The sequence below is a fragment of the Desmodus rotundus genome, chromosome 8, assembly GCF_022682495.2.
Source record: "Desmodus rotundus isolate HL8 chromosome 8, HLdesRot8A.1, whole genome shotgun sequence".
NCBI classification, from domain to species: domain Eukaryota; kingdom Metazoa; phylum Chordata; class Mammalia; order Chiroptera; family Phyllostomidae; genus Desmodus; species Desmodus rotundus.
The window spans coordinates 120,186,303-120,207,748 of record NC_071394.1 but is presented as its reverse complement, the minus strand read 5'-3'; the positions used below and the strand labels follow the sequence as shown (position 1 = coordinate 120,207,748).

The window sequence follows — 21,446 nt, the reverse complement described above, 5'->3', positions numbered from 1 at the left end:
TTAACACAAAATTTGAATTAACTTTATTTTCCCTATAGTCAACAACTTCTCTGAATTGAATTTTAAAGCAACAAAGTAAAATAAAATCCCCCAAATGACAAGGTATCAGAAATCCAGATTTAGTTACACTTTATTTGTGAAAATGTTCAGCCATTTTATTGGTCTGTAATAGAACCATCATCTGGGTCAAAAATGAATTCTATAAATCAAAGAATATTCTACACTTTGGAAAAGAAAATCAGCAGTAACATTCTCACTGAATATTGTAAATTACACTTTTCTTCATAAAAGGTACATACTATTCTGCACTTTTCCACCAAAAGCAGTGGTGTAAGTTATGCTTGTTTGTATAAAAAAAGTTATATCCTGTGGCAGGAAAAACCTTTTCTCTTTCACTTTTACTAAACAACTGGAGAAAATTTTCAAGTCTATATAAAGTTGTCTATAAGCTGGAAAATGAACATGTTCAATCTCCATTTATATTTTAGTGCATTTTTTGACAACTGTCACATCTTTTAAGAAAATTCTAATAGCATTAAAGAGTGTTTCATCAAATGCTTGAGGGATTAAAACAACATGGAGCAGAGAACAAAATCGTTGTGATGGATGAAACTGTTGTAAGAGAAGTCCAGGCAAAGTTTACAAATCCTTTGTCATTTTGAAGAGTCACAGAAAATGAACTTTGGACCCCTGTCCACTCTGTTTTTTCCTTAATCTTTTACGTGTAAACATAGTGCCAACCTCAGTACAGAGGTACAAACCCCATCCCGACAGGCAACATTCTGTGCAGTTGCCACGATTTCCAAAGGATATAAATTTAGCCCTTGAATGAACAATGCATGAGATCTACTCTGTAAGTACCTGGTGAAAACAACTGCCAACAGCAGCAATATCATGTCAACATAAAAAAAACTATTTGAATCAATTAGTGACTCAGAGGTTCATCTTTGAAACAGCAGCTTCTTCTCAGAGCAGAAGTAGTAAGCAATAGAAAATGTACATTTGATGAAACATTCTTTGCACTGAAGAAACTTGAAAATAAATATAATTCAAAGAAGTATAATTATGTTCCTAATACCTCTTTCTCAGACCTGTACGAGTTTACTGGTTCAAGAAGCTCATCACATTTTGTCATTTGTAATTTATATATTGCTATTTGGGTAATTCAAATAAAATGCAGGTCTTGTAAAAGAATAAAAACATTAACAAGTATGCATGTGCCAGGGACCAAATTAGAGGAATCTTTGGTGCAATTAGTCCAAATTCTCAGATTTGAAGGATAATATGTACCAATAAAAAAAAACCCCTGCTGTTAGACATTTACAGCAGTGCTCTGTCTTGCTTCACGTTACAAGTCGAAAACAGCTGTTCTCAGTAAGCCAATTTTATTTTTTAAATCAGGTATTGCCAGAAAATTTTGTACGTTAACCTGGATCAGCGATAGTTCTGTACCCTCTGTTGCTGTGAAACAGGACATGAGTTAAAGGCAAAGACCGGTTCTCACAAAGACAACTGCTTCAAGTTAGGAACCAGAACAGTGTTATTTAAACAGTCTTCTTAGATATTCTCTTGCCTTTCTTTAAAACAAGCTTATTTTTAATGTAGCCACGCTTCCTTTTCGTAGTCTAAAAAGAAAACAACACATGGTGTTAGTACACGCTTCCTACAAATTAAAAAATACATGAACATAATGCCTTAATAAGCCCTTAGCTCTTCTTACAGCTGATTCTTTGAACAGTGAGTACCACACTGTTTTGTGCCAAGTGTGCTGAAAGACCCAAGATAAACTGGACGAGGTCCCTAGCTTTAAAATTAAAGGAGTGCCAGAGCATTTCTCAAATGGGTATCACATAACTCCTCACCATCAGGCAAATGAACCCCTACCCCCTCTCTCTGTGTTACAAGTATTTAAAAATACTTAGTTGTAATAACTACATTTCCAGGGATGAAAGAATATAACACTAAACTAAGAAATCAGAAAATGTTAATGCTGTTCCTGGTTTAGCCTCCAAGAATTAGCTCTGTGTCAGAAATACAAAGTAAGTACCTCTTTACCTACCTACAAAAATGAAAAACAAATAAATTACTTGACACATTCTCCAATTTAGGTAGAAAAACCACTTAAAAATGAAAAACAAAACGAGAACCAAACACCTAGGAAAAAACCCTGTAACATTCCTTGAGTTTCATAGATCTTAAAAATAAGTTTTTCTTAACACTCCTACATCCCATTAAAATACTATCAACAGATGTTTTCTGGTATAAGAAAAAACAAATTACTACAAATGTGGTGGCAGGAATTACTGCAAAAATGTTCTCAGTGTTAGAATCCTACAAGATAAACCATACAGGAACATATGTCTGTCACTCTGACATACCCACAGATACTACTAGTAAATCTGGGGGGAAACAGTTAGTGTAATGGACCATCAAAGCACTGGGTTAGCAGAGGCTGAAGACTCAAGAGACTGACCCCTAAACGCAATCTGCACACTTATATACAACAACTCTTGGGGGAGATTTCAGAAACCTAGGGCACGTCCTGTATCATATACATGTATTTATGAAGTTCAGTTTTAAATGATTTATAATTTTTTCTAACAAGGCAAAATGCAATCCTCATTAAGGTTACAAAAATTAGCTGCTGCCAGCTTGTTCGCAATGTATGTTACCTTAGTATTAACTTACTTAAAGCGAAAAGTAAGTAAATTTGAGAGTACAATTTTTAAAAATTCAAACCAGGTCAAAGAGTTAGTTTCTTTATCATCATTACCTACAGATTTCTAACATGCCATCTTTTCTGATAGATCATGCAAAATGGCCCAGGACTATGCAAAGTATGTAAAACTGGGTTGGGCCCGCAAGGTGTTTTTTCTCTGTGGGCAGTGAGCCATGCCAAGTCTCTTCTGCAGCTCTGGACCACAATTCCTAGTGCCTCCGCCACATCAGCTTTGCAGTGGTAGGAAAACTCCCAGATGACTGCTGTACTCTGAACCCCACCCCCAGAGTAAAAAGCAGAGAGGAGAGAGGAAAACAAAGAAACAACAAGCATTCCTCTAGTGCCAGAACAAAACAGAGAAGAGAAAGCCATGGAAACCGGAAATTCAAAATCCATGTTGTAGGACTACTAGAATATATGTTTGGGGCATACAAGACAGACTATAAAAAGAAGTAATTTTTATATATCCATTCACTTATTCATTTTGGGGAAATGATGGGAGACAAGAGGTTAGAGTAAGAAAATTCACAATCCTCATTTAGATAAGTTCAATGGCATTGTTTTTCAGAAAAAGTAGACCTCAACTGGGCTTAGATGGATGGTCTAAGAGCAAACTGCCTTGGGAGTAGCAGCATTTAACTTCTGCACTGATGGTACTCGCCAGTTTCTCCTACCACGTGCCTGTGAGAAACCAGATCATTTGATGTAAAGACTAGTAAGTGAATATGATATGACCAACGTAATGAGTGTCAGCTGTATGACATTTAAATGCTTATTCTAGATATGGTAATCTGTATCTGGCATAGGAAGTATTCATTTAAAACATTTTTATTTATACATCACACTTTTATAGCACAAATTAAAATAATCTATACTCTGAATACATTTGAAGCATATTTTAAGTAATGTAACGGAATGAGATAATTGCTTCAATGATTTAAAATCAGTAGTGCCCCCCCCCATTTCGGTTATCCTTGGTCTAAAAATATTAAATAGGAAATGCCAAATTTTGTGCCATTCTGAGTGGTGTGATGAAATCTCATGCCCTCTACTCTGTCCTGCCAGGTACGCGCATCACCCGTGTGTCCAGCACCTCCACGCTGCATGCCTTTCCCACTTGTTAGTCACCTAGCAGCCATCTTGGTTATCAGATTGACTGCCATGGTGTATCACATGCTTGTGTTCAAACAACCCTCTTTTGACTTAATTATGTCCTAAAGCACAAGAGTAGTGATGCTGGCAATTGGGGTGTGCCAAAGAAAACCCTTGGAAAGTGCTTCCTTAAGTGAAAAGGTACGTTCTGTGTAGGGGAAAAAAACACATAGTACATATAGGGCTTGGTTACAGGTGTCCTCTGGGGCTCTTCCCTTGCCCCCAAAGACAAGGGGAGAATACTCTAACTGATATGAGCAGTGTAAACCCAAGCACCTTTCAAGACTTAAGATGGAAAACAGCCTAATAATAATTAGTATTGTAAAGATAGCACCTTAAAACACAACTTAATATTCCACGACTGCTCATTACTTGCCATCTCCCACAGAGGGCAACCTGTAAAAGTTCTTTTTTAGTGGTCTTTAGTAGCGAAGATTGTATATATGTATATATTTGGCTTAAGTGAGCAGCAAGGACCTCCAATAATATACTTTATATTTTATTAACTATTTATTACCAGAGGACTGTAATAGTCTCATCATCATAATTCCTTCTACAAGCGTGGTCATAATTACAGTTAAAAAGAATTACCTTAAGATAAATGATTTCTTTTTATTCTGGACTCAACCAACTCATAGGCTTGGCAAATGGAAATTTAGCAATTTTCAATCATTATTTTTCAGACAACTAATGACTTCACTTGATACCTACCTTCTTTGACAAATATTTCTGTTTTGGGAAAATGTTGGTGACTCGAGGTTTGTGGTCTAATGTCTCTCTGTTATCAGGTGCTTTCACTTTATATATCCTTACAAGCCAGTGTTCTGATGTAAAGGCCTCCTCCAAATGCTTGAATTTAATGTCCTTGTTTCCAATCTCAGCATTACGTGTTCGGTCAAAACCTGGGGGTGTACGAAAATCCAGCTGCAAAAGTGACCGGACTGGATGTTAACCACATTGGAAAACATTCAGTATTAGAAGATAGTAAATGTTAACATCAGAGTAAAACTCTCTCACTTTAAACTAGGAAAACAGAATCAGAGTAATATGTATCACAACAGTTCTCATATGCTGCTAACTAGATAGGAAAAAAATCAGGAAGAAACTAAATACACCAGAACTAGAATTTCACAGAATCTTTGAGTGAATGAGAAGCCTAAAGGCATAAAAACACAAAAACAGCAAAATAAAATCCATCAAAGCCTTTTTTATAGGTATATGGAGAGAAAACACAGGAGGGACTTTTCTGCCTCAGGGTCTTGCACTACCTATTCTCTCAGCCTGCAAGTCCTTCACTTAGCTCTTTTGCATGGCCAGCTCCTCTTTCTATCCTTTGGCCTCAGCCCAAATACCATCCTTTCGAAGAAGCATTTTTTTTTAAAAGAAAAAAATTTAAAGATAAACTTTAATCTGATATAAAATTAGGTCATTAAAGTATAAATTTATTTACTTTATTTTTAAGCTTATGTTATTTTACCAACTATTATTGATTTACAAAACCCCAAAACATCTTGAGATGGGCAGTAGAAAAGTCTCCTCCACTATTTCCTTATCTTTCGCTCTACACTGTTCATTGCAAAAAGTTTTTCTTTATTTTTAAAATTACCTGAATGCTCCAGTACGATATTAGTGGCATTACAACTTTATCTTATTCAGTGTGGCTTTACTTCCCCTAGTGTTATTTGTTAAATAAATGCACAAGCAAGCATACTACATCCTGAAAGTGGGAACTATAAAGGTTAAAAAGGCAAACCAGGGAAGGATTTGAGGATTTAAGAGAGGAAAAACTGGGGGGCAAGAAGAGCTAAAGAAATTCTCAGACTAAGTTTATGCTGACACACAGAACGTAAGTGAATTAAAGTTTAAACAAAAACTAAAATCTACTCTAATGAGGGAATTACTTGTTCATACTTATCTATACAACAGAAAGTTATACTTCATCTTAAACGTTATTTTCCCTAAGAAAAGGCATCAAAATGAACACATGCTAGAAGCATGGCTTAAAACTGTTGATAAACGTTAAGAAAGGACAGAAAGAAAACTCTTTGCTGCCATCACTAGTGAACAAAGAAACTTTGACCCATTTTCTGAGCCAGCTAATCATTATGGCTTAAATGCTTCTTTCTTAACATGAGTTTAGAAAGTAGGCAGTGGACTTCGGGAATCAAAAACATATACAAAACCCTACATTTAGTAGTAAAATTATTGTCTTTTTAAAGCCACCTGCAGAGTAATTCCAAGTCATTAGAGATAAACATTATCTTGATCCCTGGTATCTGTATTAAATTACACAAGCACTTTTTCCTCTGTCTTCTAGTATCAACTTAACCAGAATGCAATATGGGAATAAGGCAGTTTTCAATGAAATCCTGGCGTGAAGGTTTCATTTTGTATTATAGTCATGCAATCTAACAACCATATTTTTGGTTTAACAACCAATATTTCTAATTGCCTTAGAAATAAAGTCTTCAGTCCAACCCTTACTGTATACAGACAAGGAGGAAAAAAAAGGAAAGTCCAGGGAGGATATGACTTGTTCAAGGGTTGCATGACTTGACAGAATCAGATCTAAAACCTGGGTATTATGACAGAAGTCCAATGTCTTTTCTTTTTGCCACAATACCTCTTTTACACATTCATTCATTTTGTGGGCCCTTAAACTTTTGTAGCACACCATTCTAATTTTCTAGGAACCTCTAACCCACATAGTCCTAGCTATCTGTGGTAATGAGAACAGGGATAGAATGAATATCTGAAGTGTCCATATAATTCGGCCCTTTAATTTCAGGCTTTCCCCCACGAGCACCAAAGTAATCTACTTAAGATCATACTTTTTCCTCACCTGGAGGACCTCTTCTCTGGGAGAAGAGTATCTTCAAAAAGCATGATGCCAAAAGGTGAAATGGCTAGCAAAGGTTGGATTTGAGCCTAGTGTTAATTAATACTTTGGAAATAAATCTTTGATCTAACATATTTTCCTGATTTTTCACATATAAGTTTCAGAAATATAAATTTAATGGGGTAGGGGGAAGAATTCAGGTGGAAATTTTAGATAAGCTCATTCTTATTTTTTTTTCACCCTCACCCAAGGACATGTTCATTGATTTTACAGAGAGAGGGACAGAGAGAAAGAAACCCTGATGTGAGAAACATCAATTGGCTGCCTCCCACATGTGCCCAGACCAGGGATCCAACCTGCAACCCAGTATGTTCCCTGACAGGAAATCGAACCTGCAGCCTTTTGGTGTACAGGACGATGTTCCAACCAACTGAGCCACCCAGCCAGGGCAAGCACATTTTTCTTTACAGCACAACCAAAACATCATTATGTTATTTTCTAGAGGCAAATAAGACTACTTTTTTTTAATCCTCATCTGAGGATAAGTGCATTGATTTGAGAGAGAGGAAGGCAGAAAGAGAGTGTCGGAAACATCAATGTGAGAAAGACACATCAATTGATTGCCTTCTGTACGTGCTCCCACTGGGGACTGAATCTGCAACGTTTTTGGTGTATGGAACAACCCTGCAATGAACTGAGTCACCTAGCCAGGGCAAAACTATTTCTAAAATATTCCTTAAAAAAAAAATTATAGAAAAACTGATGTAACTAACCTGCATTTCCCCAAATCTGTAATATGACATTTTATACATAAGGCAATTCAATAAAGTGGGGGATCCTGCTTTGTCTACACGAAATTCTCCTTGTGGGGTGAAATAGTCACTTTCCTGTAAGAAAAAAATCAGAAGTTTAAGTCAATTCAATTTAACACATTCAAATTTACAGGTTCCCCCTTAATTTCCCCGTAAGAACCAGCTTTTAGGATATATTCATAAAGCCATATTTAGTTACATCTCAAAAAAATATTGTATCAATTATTTTATAAACTTAATGTGATCCTTAAAAACACACAAAACTATCATGACTGGTTTTTTAAATCTTTTTTCTTTTCATTTCTGAGAGAGAGAGAGAGAGAGAGAGAGAGAGAGAGAGAGAGAGAGAGAGAGAGAGAAATATCGATTGGTTGTCTCCAAATACTCCCTGACCTGAGACCAAACCTACAATCTAGGTATGTGAACAGATTAGGGCTCTAACAGGCGACCCTTTGGTTTATAGGATGATGGTCCAACCAACTGCACCATACTGGCCAGGGTTATCATGAAGGCTTTTAAAAGCTGAGTCTAGAGATCATTTATAAAAAATAAATGAGAGTAAGAACACACAGAAAAAGAACACTATTGTTTTCTGGAGTAAGGAAAATCTAATCCTAGTAGATTATAACCATGATAAACCTCAATCCGTAATGGTATCAATACCATTTTAATACTAGGTAGGTTCACTTTCTCCAACAGACTCCATTACTCCTTTTCAGTTTTCTTAAATTGTTCTTTATTTTCCCATATGAACTGTAAAATCAGTTCTGTAGTTGGGGAGGAGAGTGTTTAAAAAAACCCCATAGTAACTTTTATTGAGATCTCATAAAATTTTTAAAATGACCTCTACAAAGTCCAATTTGGCACTATAAAGAGAAATTCCTAGGCTAGGAATTCACCCTACATAGATATATTTGTACATGGACAAAATAAATGAGTGCAAAAGTTCTTTACTGTACCACTGTTTATGAGACTAAAAATTGGAAACAAACTAGATATCCGTCAGTAGGGACAGGTTAAATAAATCATGGTGTGCACATAGGATTGTGCCAATGTAAACAAAACAAACAACAATGAAGAAGGCTCTCCATATTTTAATATAAACCACCCCCCCCAATATATATTGTGAACTGAAAAAAGCAAGAACAGGGTGTATAAGAATCGTAAGAAAATAAGTGATTATCATGAACTCTTTTTCTGGGTTTTTTTTTGGGGGGGGGAGGTGGTGGGTGGTAAACTTATACTGTACATCCCTTTATATTATACATTTGAACCATGTGACAGTATTCTCTATTCACAAAGTTTAAAAATACTAAATTTAAAAAGTTCAGAAATTTAGAATTTCTATATAAATGTTCAAACGATATGTGGATCCACCACGTCAGTTTTAACACTGTGAATGGAAATCCAAGTGAAAATCGCACACTCTATTTTACTGTGTATAATGTGCTCCCGTGCATAATGTGCACCCACGTGATTTCATGGTAAGAACAGATACGGATGTATCTGTACAGAGAAGGGCTTCTAGAGAGGTGACAAATCTGTGACAGGGAAGCTATCCCAAGAACGGGAAAAGTATAAACACCATGTGTTAGATGAGTTAAGGAAAGAAACCACAGGGCCAATTCACAGATAGCTTGTATAGATAGTTGACAGAGTGGGGAAAAAGTTGATAGAGGGACAAGAGGCCAGCAAAGTAAAGTGAAATATTATGGGCTTAGCATTGTGAGTGAAGGAGTTTGGATTTTACACTATTTATTACAGAGATTATTACATGCCAGCCACCAGGCTGAGGCTTCACCTGTATGACTACTAAGTCTCGAAACACCACTACAATTACAAATGAATCATTCCTGGCATCCCAATGAGTGATAACCTGAGGCTGCCTTAATCACCATTATAACGTCAGAACCTAGAACAAGACCTTGAGCTCAAAGCATATAATGCTGACTGGAAAAAAATAACTTGCCCATAGCACCAAGCTCACAGTGGCTGGGTTTTAGTTTTAACTGATGTCTGTCTAGTTTCAAGGCCTTTTCCTTAATCAATTTAAACTGTAAAATGACATGATCAATGAATGTAATGTGAGCTTGGGAGAGGGAATAAGACTAAGGCAAAGAGCAATTTTAAGGTTGCTATTCTATTTCTGGCTTATCATCATAAGGGTTAGTAACAGAGAGGAAGCAATGGAAAGAAAGGGCAGAACTGAGAGGCTATGAAGGAGTCAAAACAAGAGTCTTGAAAAGGGCATGCTTGAGGAGAGAGCAGAAAAATCAGGTACGAATTTCAAAAGTTTTAAAACTGAGAAAATGCTTATAATCTTATTTAACAGTAAAGTCACAGTGAGAGTCTAATTTGGGGGATAAAAATAATGAAAACAAACACTGTACAATTAGCAAGATAAGAGAATTACCTGGACACTGTGAGCTGTCTTTCACACATCTGAACTCACAGTTTCTTACCCGAATGTCTTTTGGATGTTCCCCTTCAGCTATCCTAACCATCCAGAGGAACTTGTTGATGTCATCACCAGAATAGCCAATAACCCCTCCAAAAATAACCAAAACGTAATCTACATCCAGACTCCTCATGATTTTATAGGCTGCTGTTTCATTTGAAGACATAGCTTTGCCCACCTACAGAAAAAAAAAATGAGAATGTGTGTACTTAGTCCAACAATATGCTAAAAATAAATAAATGTATATTTTTATCTAAGATAGAATACACCTCAAAAATGTGATTTACATGGAATTTTTTATAGAAGTGTTTGCTATGAATTTAATAAATTTACTGAGATTAAGAAGCCAGCTCACTCGCTATAACCAGATATAGCAGAAATGTCAAAATCAGAATACATATTCTAATATTTTGCTAATAATTGTTTCATGACATTAACAAAAGCAGTCAAGCTTAAAAGGAATAATTTCTCATGACCTCAAGGCCAGGTATGACCAGCAATCTAGCTAGCACTAATATGTTACTCTCCTCAGTCTATCAGACATCTGATGATTAGCTACAACACTAATACAAATCAAACTCATTTGGTTAAAACCTAGTATCTATTTCAAATCTTTAAAAAAACACAGAGGTGATTACCTTGATTTACATAATTAGTTACTTAATTATAATTGGAATGCAGTGCATGTTTTACATATTTGCAAATAATTATTTGAATTTATAAAATGGAAAATACAAGTCAAATTTAGTGCTTTAAAAGTTTCAGATTTTGTCTAATTCTCCAATAAGCTAGTATCATGAAGTAGCATGAGATCTGCCAGAAAGCAGCCTACAATTCTGAATGATACTTAAATAAATAAATACCATTCTTAAAAGCAAATATGCACAACCCAAGCATACTTTATGGAATGAATATATAAAGAGAAATTTTGATAATTTAGCAAGCAAAGAGTACTTGCACCTACATTTATCCTTTTTAATCATAAGCAAAGCCTGATTGCTAAACAGAGATTTATAAGTTTGATCTTTTATCAAATGCTTACCAGTGCTATGTGGCTGTTATTCCAGGTGTTATTATCCACCAAAGTAGTTCTATTAGCCATTCCAGCTATCTGATAGCCATAATCCCACCAAGACATCACTCGGGCATGTTCATCTGTATTTTGCCTTAGCCAAAAGTAAGCTTCTCTAAAATCATCTAAGATATTCCTGGTGCTGAAAAGAATCATAATATGCTTTTAAACAAGATCTTATAAATGTGAAGAGGGTAACTTAAAATCTTAACTTGGTAAACCACTGAATTAATTCCACATTTTAAGGATGGTCTTTAAAATTGCAAGTCTACAAGCACCCAAATGAAGCAGAAGCTGGGGTGGCAATATATATAATTAGCTCTTCTTCAATTTTTAGCTGCATCATAATTACCTAGAGGTCTTATTAAACTACAGACTGCTGAGCACCACCCCTAGGCTTCTGATTCAATAGTCCTACATGGGGTCAAAAACTTGTATTTCTAATAGGTTTCTTGATAATGATATTGCTATACATTCCTTATAAGTTGTAACATTGATGAGATGTGATAGAAACTGAACTCTTGTTCAATTAGCCTATGGTAAAATTAGTTTTGTTACATGCTGTTTTGTTAAAATCACAGAAGCTATCCATGATGATGAACTTTATGTCCAAGGACTGCATTTTGAGAAAAACTAATGTATATGTTATGAATACAAAGACATTCTAGACAAGGGCATGAAATACAATGACTGCTACCCCCATCTACCAAAGGGGGCAGCAGAGAAAAAAGCCACAAGAACAACATGGTAGATTCTAATGCAGTCTCACATTCTATTTTTGAATTATTAACTATTGAGACAGAAAAAAAAGGGACAGGTATAAAATCCTTTTGTAACCAAGTTATTTTCTTACCCATCATGATTGTAAGAAGCGAGGACCACACTTGGACTGGAGTAGGCATTGCTTGTGACCCAGGTACAGTGGACTGCAAACATCATCAATAGCATCAGCATCAACATGGTGACAATGCTTTTTATATTAGGACCTAATCCCTCTTCAGTTTTTTCCTGTTCAGTTACATGTTTCCTCACTTTACCTGCCTGAACATACAAAAAGAGATTAGACAAATTCATCATTTAACGTACTTCATTGAGACATTCAAGTGGAAAAGTTGGGAGAATGTTAATCTATTAATTATTTGAGAAGAAAACTGTGTAAATCATCAAGTATTCTTGTGTGAGTGACACAATGTTTTCTAAAGATCAGCAAGGTAGATTTCTTAAGTCAAATGCGAATAAGGAGGTTTCCTGGGACTATACCCAACCCAGGAGCTGGTCACAGACTCAGTAAGAAACTGCTTTCAAACCAAACAGTCCTTATGTTTTACTTAAATACAAAGGAAATAACCAAATGGCCTCACTCTGGCAAACTTTTCTTACAAATTCTGAATTCCTCATCCTGAAAATGTTACTATCCAGCTATAATCCAGACCATGCACAACTTAAAGACAGACCAAAAAAAAAAGCATTATCAGAATCAATTTTCCAAATCCCAAACCCCAAAACCAACAGACTTGTTAAAATTAAGGTTATATTTTTGAAAACAATTTTTAAAAACCACCAAAAATGCAAAAGAGAGAATCGAATCATAAATTCTAAATTGCAAGGCTAGACTTATCCTGGGAAGTATCACTACTTATCTGTATTTAAAAACCTAGTTAACATTCAAATAAAATTTAATGTCACCCAAGACAAGTGCTCTAATTCTTACAAGTCTTTTCCACATTTGCTCCAAATATAATTGTGCTGTTACCTGAGAGATTAAAAGTAAGTTACATTATACCAGACAACTGGCTATTCTAACAAACTGGAGGCTTTTTTCCCCCTCTGCCCTCCCTTCCTTCAATGCATTTATTCCCTTTATTTTACCATCTAATCAACCAAATACTTTAAGTTTACATTGAATATGAACTTCAAGGATAAGAACTTTTGCACATGGTTTCAGAAGGGTTTATAATTCTCAATTTTACCTAATTTAGTAGAGCACTAGGTTTTTGCTCTCAAAAATAGAGGGATTTTAGATAAAACCTAGCCAAAATGAAATAAGAATTCCTACTCTGATTACATTCTATTTTCTTATTCTGAGCTAAGAGACCAACCAGAAATGGCAGTTTGTCTAAATTCTGTTTAAGCACATTTCTTAATATTTATAGTTCTTACTGTGGTAGAAAAATAAAGCACATAAAATTTTTAAAGGCCTTACTTTAGATTTCCCACCTTATCATACAAATTTCCTGGGTTTCTTTTGTCATCCTCATCACTGCTGTCCTCCACAGGTGGGTTTTCCCTTTTCATGTCATCCCCCAAATAGTGCTCAAAAACATTTGAGAAGGCAATTGCAGACAGCATACAGACGACTGGAGTCAGAGTCAACATCAGCCGTACCATCACTCCAGCAAAGTAGACAGCGCTGATTGCATACAGAGCGACTGCAAAGACAAGCACTCTCATAACACTCCAGCAAAGAAAATATTCACAGGGAACTGAACTAAATATTTAATACCATCACAAAAGAGCTGTTTTTGAATTGATAATACTGACCAAATGATTTAATAGTTGTATTTGGAAATTATAGCTAATGTTGACTAAATAAACACAATGAACAATTTAGAGAAATGTATCATGATTTAAATTTAATTATACTTATTATAGGGAACTAAATTCATTATTTGTCAACAGGTTCACATATTAGTAAATCCATAGTAGATGGATGAAAACATATTTGAATTTATGATCAGGTAAAGTAAATTTATAGAATGAAATAAAGTCTGTGAAAAGCTAGTGCCAATATCTGGCATAAGGCTTTCTTTAAAGTGAAATTAGGACAAGTATTTATTAGCCAAAGGAGGAACTTTTAAAATTACTGATAAGAAACTTAAAAAAGTGTGAAAGTATTTTCCAAAAGCCAACGCTTTCCACATAATGTGCTAACCACAGGGAAAGCCTCTGCCATTTCAAGCTGAAGGCTATATAACTTTATAAAGTCAATGAGTCATTTGAGCTCTCATCTCATGTGAAATTAATTAAATTTAATTTCCTGACTAAAAAAATACACTTATTATACCATGTTCTTAACGTATAGCTCAATAAACTTTTACATATGCACACACCTATGAAATTACTACCCACAATGAAATACAGAATGATCCCTGATGTCTCTTCCAAGTCAGTTAACTGCCCTCCCCCATGCCTATTAAAGGGGTAATGAATATTTGCACATTTAAAGCATTAGTTTATTTTTCATATTCTTGAACTTTTTAAAAAATCCTATAAAAATGTTATCTTTTGTACTTGCCTTTTAAATGTATCCATCCTATTCTTTTATTAATAGCCATGTTTTATTCCATTGTACAAATACATAAAAATTTATTTATCTATTTTACTGCTAATAACTTTTGGAATGTTTCTGATTAGGGGCTATTATGGATAAAGTTGCTACATGCATTATTAAACATGTCCTTTGTTGGACATACGCATTCACTTCTCTTGGGATTAATATTGCTGAGTCATGAGGTGGGCAATATGTTTAAGCCAAATCTTTTTGAGTGATACACTATTAACACCGCCTCCTCCAGAGGCACTGGTCTATATAAACAAGAAGGATGAGTGTCATCCTTTGGTTAGAACTCATACAGGTGCTATTTTTTCCTCCTGACTTCACTCTGAAATAGGAACTTGAGTGCCACTCATTCATTGTACAGGCCCCACACTTGTATAAATTCAAGTCCTGGTACTACAGATTATTTACTTGTGTGACTTTGTGTATGTTGCTTTTTTTCCGTTTCAGTTTTTACCATACGCAAAACAGCCACAGCATACTTTTTATGATGACTGATCAATGAGGTCTTTGATATCTGCTTATTTTGTCTGCTTATATTTAATGTTAGATCCTAAAAACTTGCCTATAAAATAGTTTGTATTTTTAAGTCTTGTTAATTGAAAATTTACACAAATCCATTAGTGAAGCAGGTGTTTACTTAAAGGTGATTCTTATTCCATTACAAAGTGTGCTTTGCACTGGAATTTCAATGATGGACACACCTGTAAACTTCTTCCTACTTAATCAGATGTAACTTCGAGAGTTAAGTCCAAGACCATCCATCCTGTCAATTCTTAGCCAAAGACCTTTCAGAAAATGTACGAAATGGAATGAAAAATTTATATACTAGTCATAAGTAAAAATAGTTAATAAAATATATATAATGCAAATTCACTGGGTTTTTCTTGCATAAGATTTATGCAAAATAAGAAAAGAAATTTATCTTGACTATGCAGAGTCATGCAAAGAACAAAACTTTTAAAGTGAAGTGACAATCTCAATAATAAAAATAACTGTTCTAAGTATTAATTAAAAATATCTTACCAAATACTCTTTCATCGTTGATATTTTTAATGCAGAACCATAGGCCTGCTGGGAAGGTACACACAAGAATATGTAGATCAAAGAAGAAAGACACCCAAGTCGTAGGTTGATGCTCAGACACTGATGCAATAATTGGAATATGTATTTTTGCATACCTGGTATTTAAAAAAGTTAATATTTAAAATGACATAAAAATCCTTTTTAGATGAAAAAATATGGTTAGATATGGTTCTTCTTTTCCATCCCTTCTCACTTAGAAGTATATTCCAACATAACCCGTTGTATTGGATATAAGTCTGGTCCACACTGATAAAATTAAAACTAAGATGCCATCCCTAAAACTTATAAAAAGTGTTGGTTCTGAGTTTTAATACAAAAGTCTTTGCTCAAACAGGAATCTGTTCTGCAGTTTTAACTTAGCACCTCCTACATTTCATTACCTTTGGGGGACTTATTACTAACAGAATATCTCATCCAGCCCCAGCTGGTGTGGCTCAGTGGATTGAGCACTGGCCTGTGAACCAAAGGGTTGCCGCCAGTCTGATTCCCAGTCATGGCACAGGCCCGGGTTCCCAGCTAGGTCCCCAGTAGGCAGCATGTGAGAAGCAACCACACATTGATATTTCCCTCTCTTTCTCCCTCCCTTCCTCTCTCTCTAAAAATAAATAAAATCTTTAAAAAATATATACTTTATCCATTAAGTATATTACATTGCCACAATACCTACTTAACAAGGCAATGGCATAGAAGAGGTGAGGGAAATGGAAAGGACAGGACAAATTATTCCTAAAATGCCCTGAGATTCCAAAGCAGTCCATTGAAGTTTAGAGAGCAAGAGTAAGTATGACTGACAAAAATTTAACCTAGTAATTTACCTAATTAGAATACTGTCTACAACTGGGGATTCTCCTCAAACTGTTTGGTGATCTGCTGGTTGATCTTTTCAATTATGTGTCCAAATTTTAGTTTCAGTCATTGGTATATATTTGCTCATGCCCTTTAATTAGGCCTTTTGGTATCACATCAAAAATTAGGTCCATTCAATAAATTGTGCTAGGTTATGTATTGGGCCATATGGGGAGTAATAAAGCAGACAGAACAATGGAAAGAGGAAAGAGGTAAATTATCAACAGAAGTAGCACACTTAAAAAAACACAGATATTCTCTAGTATATTTAATAGATTAAAAGATCAAGAATCTTAGATAATATAGCATTAGAAAAAATTTTAAATTTTTTCCCTTCACATCTATAGCATATGGGTTTATTACATAGCATCTAGCCCCTTAATGATTAAAAAGTAAGTATTAATGGATGGAAACTTTGAATACATTGGTAAAAATAAAAATCAATCATTAAAATTACACAAATGTTATCTGAAATGTTGACAAACAAGGCATTTGCCCATGTAAAACAGAAAGACATGACTTGCATTCTAAACAGGTATTATAACAGAGAAAACAACACAAGGGATTCAATGTTTACCAAAGTAGTATATGGTAGATACTTAAATGGTATTTTAATGAGGACAAATAACTTATCTGCACTTACCCAGTGTCCCACAATGAGTAAAACCTGCCACTCCATGGTGCAATGTAACCTTAGAAGGAAAAATGTACAGGAAAAATTAATCTGCCTTTTATTTAATTGTTTTTGTTTTGTTGGTTTTATGTTCACTGTTATGGATTACTTTAACCTAATATATTTAAATTTTCAGTTTTATTTGTAGGTAACAGTATATTTCACAGGGCAGGCAGGTAAATAAAATATTAGTAACCAAATAAAAACAAATATCCACGGAGATTACATCTTAAGAGAAACACAAGTTAATAGATAAAACTGTAGGAAGTTTCTCAGTTCTACCTTAAACTTCAAGTTGACTAGTAAAATAAAGCTAGGCAGTAAGAGAGCATGGGATCATATTAAAAAATGGGAGGTTGTCTAAATTATCTAATTATCTAGTATGCCAAGTTTAGATGAATTATGAAGTTGATTTTAAACATTCATGCTTTTTTCTCCTGTCAATTAATTCTCTATAATTTTATGAGCTAGGCTGGTACATTAATTTAACAGGAAGAATACCTTTAGAGAGAATTTGACTTGTTCTAGTGACTACTGAAGTCAGGACCAGAATGTTAACTTAGAATCCAGAAGTGTAATGAAACTGATTTAGCAGACTGTTTAAACGGAAGACAGAATATATACACACAAGAGGGCAAGCATGCAGCAGGTTAACATTGGGTGTCGAATTTTATACAGTTGGGGCCTATTCATCTGTCAAAAGGTGCTTAAAAATGGACTGATCTTGAAGCAGCAAGATTAAGATACTGTTAAAAAAAATCACAATTTGTAGTGCTATGCAGATTTTAGAACCTTTACCTATTATTTTCATATTTTGTACAGAATACAACCATAGCATTTGACTCTCTAGGATAAATGGAACATGCACAAAATTTGTAAAAGGATTACCTTTTTGAATAATCTAGAAACAAGATTCACATCCTACAGGTGATGACACCCACCTACCTGTATATGTCAAATAAATGACACTAAGGAACACAGCACCCGCAGCTACTGATACACCCAAAAAGAAAAGGGTCTGGAACTCCTGTTTTGTTAATCGGTCTCTCAGATACTGCAAAAAAGCATAAGCTTGCAGCAGTGCAAAGACACCTAGAGAAAAAGGTCATATAAGAGATTCTTAGAATACCATGTATAATTAATAACACTAGTCATTTTTCTAACCAACGTTTTCTTTGTCAAATGACAGCCAATTAATATATCCAATTATACTTTTTTTTTTAAATGATCAGACTCCCCATACAAAAAACCAGGGAAGAAAAACCCCATTTCAATAACCGGAGCTTATTAATAAACACATTTAATTTCTACCTTTTTCCAATTTTGGTGACATGTTTTCTAGGGGAAAAATACAGAAATGTCTTTAAAAACAATCCTAAGATTTACTGAAGGAACAAATAACCTGGGCCAGGGGAATCCTTACGTATAGTTATTGTTTATAGTTGAGTGATGGTATGTGACCTTAATTACACACTCACATAAGATTCTAAATTAGTAGATATAAGGGCAAGGGCTAAGATAAACAAAATTAAAGCAGTAACAGTGTAAAGTTCATTGCCAAAATGTACAAAACACAATATAAAAGCACTAGGTGTAAAACTAAAGACATGAGACCCAAACCCATCTGGAATATTGATTTTTCTTTTCAAAAATTTAGTCATAGGGGTTATTTTTTCAAGTTAATTTTAGTATGGTTAAGTATTATCAACAACTTAGAGTTTAGGAAAAATAATAATAATAATAATGCATATGTACAGAGTCAGATGACTGTGTATGTACACAGACATAGCTAAGGGAGCCTACAGTTGTATACTCAAAACTGAGTATGTACTTCTCTCTAAAATTATTAGTTGGTAATTTTATAAACCACATTAAAAATCCATGTAAAAGTATTTCACAGATTTTAAAGTGCTATATAATAGTAAGTTGTGGGTTCTTAACTTTTTGGGGTTTTTATTTATTTTTTTAAGATTCTCACTGAGAATCTGATGATAAAAGCTGTGAACATCACCGCAGAAAGTTAAGATACTGATATTTATAAAATGTTACAAATAAAATAACTATCCACAGCCTTTGTATGGGCCATCGACCTCAAATTGAGAATCTCTGATAAAGTTTTATTCACAGATCCCCCATTACTGCTAATTGTGACCCAGATAAATAATGGCAAAGAACTCTGCTTACACGGAGGAGAATTATATGACCTTCTAATCAATATAAAAACCATTAATTCTAGTTAGTAGATAGAAGAAATATTTTAGTAAGAGGTAGTTAACATAATGAAATGTTCCATCTAAATTTGCTGAAATGGAAACTCAGCAGTACTCAGTGTACAAATACTGTTTAATATTAGTTTATACAAAGCAAATATTACTTAGTCTGCAAGTAACATGAAATGTGCAAAAAAGATGTTTTGCCTTTTCAAAATAGCAGTGGCTGGGAAGATAGGTACTTTGGGGATCACAATAGCAGAAAGTCTCAATAAAACTATGGTATTTTCATTTCACAGTGATGTTTTACAACCACTATGATGAAAACTGAAAACAAAGAAAAGAATCACTCATTCCCTTAAAGACTGGCTAGCCACACATTCATATATTCTTTAGAAGAAGTAAAGTATTTTCCCATACCTGCAGCTGCCATGTGTTCACTTGTTCTGATCGGCTGGAATCCCACAAAAGGTATCTGCATGGATAGTATTAAGCCCACAATGTAGAAAGTGCTATATGCTAAAAAGACAAAATAGGAAGCCAGGGTAAATTACCACTACCATTAAGTATTTCGAACATAAACGTATACATAACTCTCTTCTTTTTAGCAAAGTTTTAACTGAACTTACTTCAAGAATAGAATCTTGAAGTGACTGTTCTACTTGATACTATTTGATAGTTAATCATACATAAGAATTCTATCTGCCAATTAAAAATAATTATTATTTTAGCTACTTTATTTTGCAAGCTATCATTAAGAACAATTTAGGAGATGACTGGTGTTGCTTTCTCTCCCCCATATGGAATTTAGCTTTTTAAAGTTTACCATTAATAATCATTGACACAACCCAAGAAGCTATATAATATATAAATAAATACCATTCTTATTGCATTAATCCAAAGTATGCATGACCTAACGAAAACTTATCATCATCATGTATGAACAGTTGCTACTGTCCCAAAGGCTCAAGTGTTTCACACCCTTTTTATAGTCTCCTACTACTGTTTGTACAGTATTTAACAGTAAAAAAAAAAAAAAAATCCATCTACTAGGTTTCCTCTGGCTAAAGAAGAAAAAGACTTTGTACACAGAAGTCAAGCCATGCAACAGACTAGTTACTGAATTTATTAGGGTCTAATAAAGAAAATTTGTTTGCTCTTGGCATCGAGTACATTATAATATTCTTGGTGCATATCAACCTAAAAGTATAGACAAACTGGGGAATGATACAATTTGTGTCATAGACTTGTTTTGCATTTAGGTGTTCACATACCAGTATTATTAGATAATTATAGAGAAAGTTAGTATTTGAAATTGCTGTAATTAAAAATCATTTAAAAATAAAAATGAGCCCTGGCTGGTGTAGCTCAGTGGATTGAGCGTGGGCCTGTGAACCAAAAGGTCACCAGTTCGATTCCCAGTCAGGGCACATATCTGGGTTACGGGCCACATCTAGTTTGGGGTGTGTGAGAGGCAACCACGCATTGATGTTTCTCTCCTTCTCCTTCCCTCCTCCTCTCTCTGAAAATAAATAAAATCTTAAAAATAAACAAACATAAAAGTGAAACCCATTTGCAACAAATTAATGTGAAACATTCCATTTATAAAGCTTATTCATGTCATTTTATGAAGCACAGTCAATACTCAGTTGTTGGTAAATATAGTACTCTATTTGGAAAAAATGAGGGTATATTTAGGAAGAGAACTGTTATAGAATACATATCTGTATGCTACACATGTATAGCACAGCATACAGCATTACTTCTCTTCACCCAACTTACTTGAGAAAGTAATTTATCTGCTTTTAAAAGAAATTCATCTACAGAAGGTAAATTATGGACTAATGGTTTAAATGTTAATTTGCCTCCCAAGCTGCCTGTTAAGAAATGACTATAGTGTTAGGAAAAGGATAAGAAGCTCAAGTAAATTAAATAGAAAGAACCATGTATGTGCATAAAGTTTCCAATGATTTCAAGCTAATGGAGAACTGGTTGTCTAACAGACTGTAGATGTAATCCACTCAAATAATGCACTTTTCAGATACACGAATGTTCGAATGGAATTATCCTCAATGAGGTACTTGAGCATAAATAAAAGTTAAGTAAATAAGAAATTCTATGCCACATGATTTGAACTGTCAGCTTATTTGGTTGATGGGTTTTCTAATATCAATATGTTTCTTTTAAAAATCAATCTTTTGTAGAAGTCCTGAGAAACAGTTACAGAGACAGAATCAAAAAC

At 34.5% G+C, this 21,446-nt stretch overlaps 1 protein-coding gene across 2 annotated transcripts in view; it reads right to left on the bottom strand.

The window, feature by feature from the left end:
• STT3B (STT3 oligosaccharyltransferase complex catalytic subunit B) overlaps positions 1-21,446 on the bottom strand; it is an 83,091-nt gene continuing 61,645 nt past the window's right edge. For both annotated transcript variants that reach the window (XM_053930418.1, XM_053930419.1), the window contains exons 6-16: positions 19,625-19,723; positions 17,940-18,086; positions 16,965-17,013; positions 15,416-15,570; positions 13,270-13,481; positions 11,906-12,093; positions 11,023-11,194; positions 9,985-10,158; positions 7,484-7,597; positions 4,583-4,795; positions 1-1,625 (exon numbers count right to left, since the gene is read on the bottom strand). In XM_053930418.1, the coding sequence (XP_053786393.1) occupies positions 1,545-1,625; positions 4,583-4,795; positions 7,484-7,597; positions 9,985-10,158; positions 11,023-11,194; positions 11,906-12,093; positions 13,270-13,481; positions 15,416-15,570; positions 16,965-17,013; positions 17,940-18,086; positions 19,625-19,723 (1,604 nt within the window). In that variant the 3' untranslated portion in view covers positions 1-1,544. The remainder of the gene's footprint in view (positions 1,626-4,582; positions 4,796-7,483; positions 7,598-9,984; positions 10,159-11,022; positions 11,195-11,905; positions 12,094-13,269; positions 13,482-15,415; positions 15,571-16,964; positions 17,014-17,939; positions 18,087-19,624; positions 19,724-21,446) is intronic.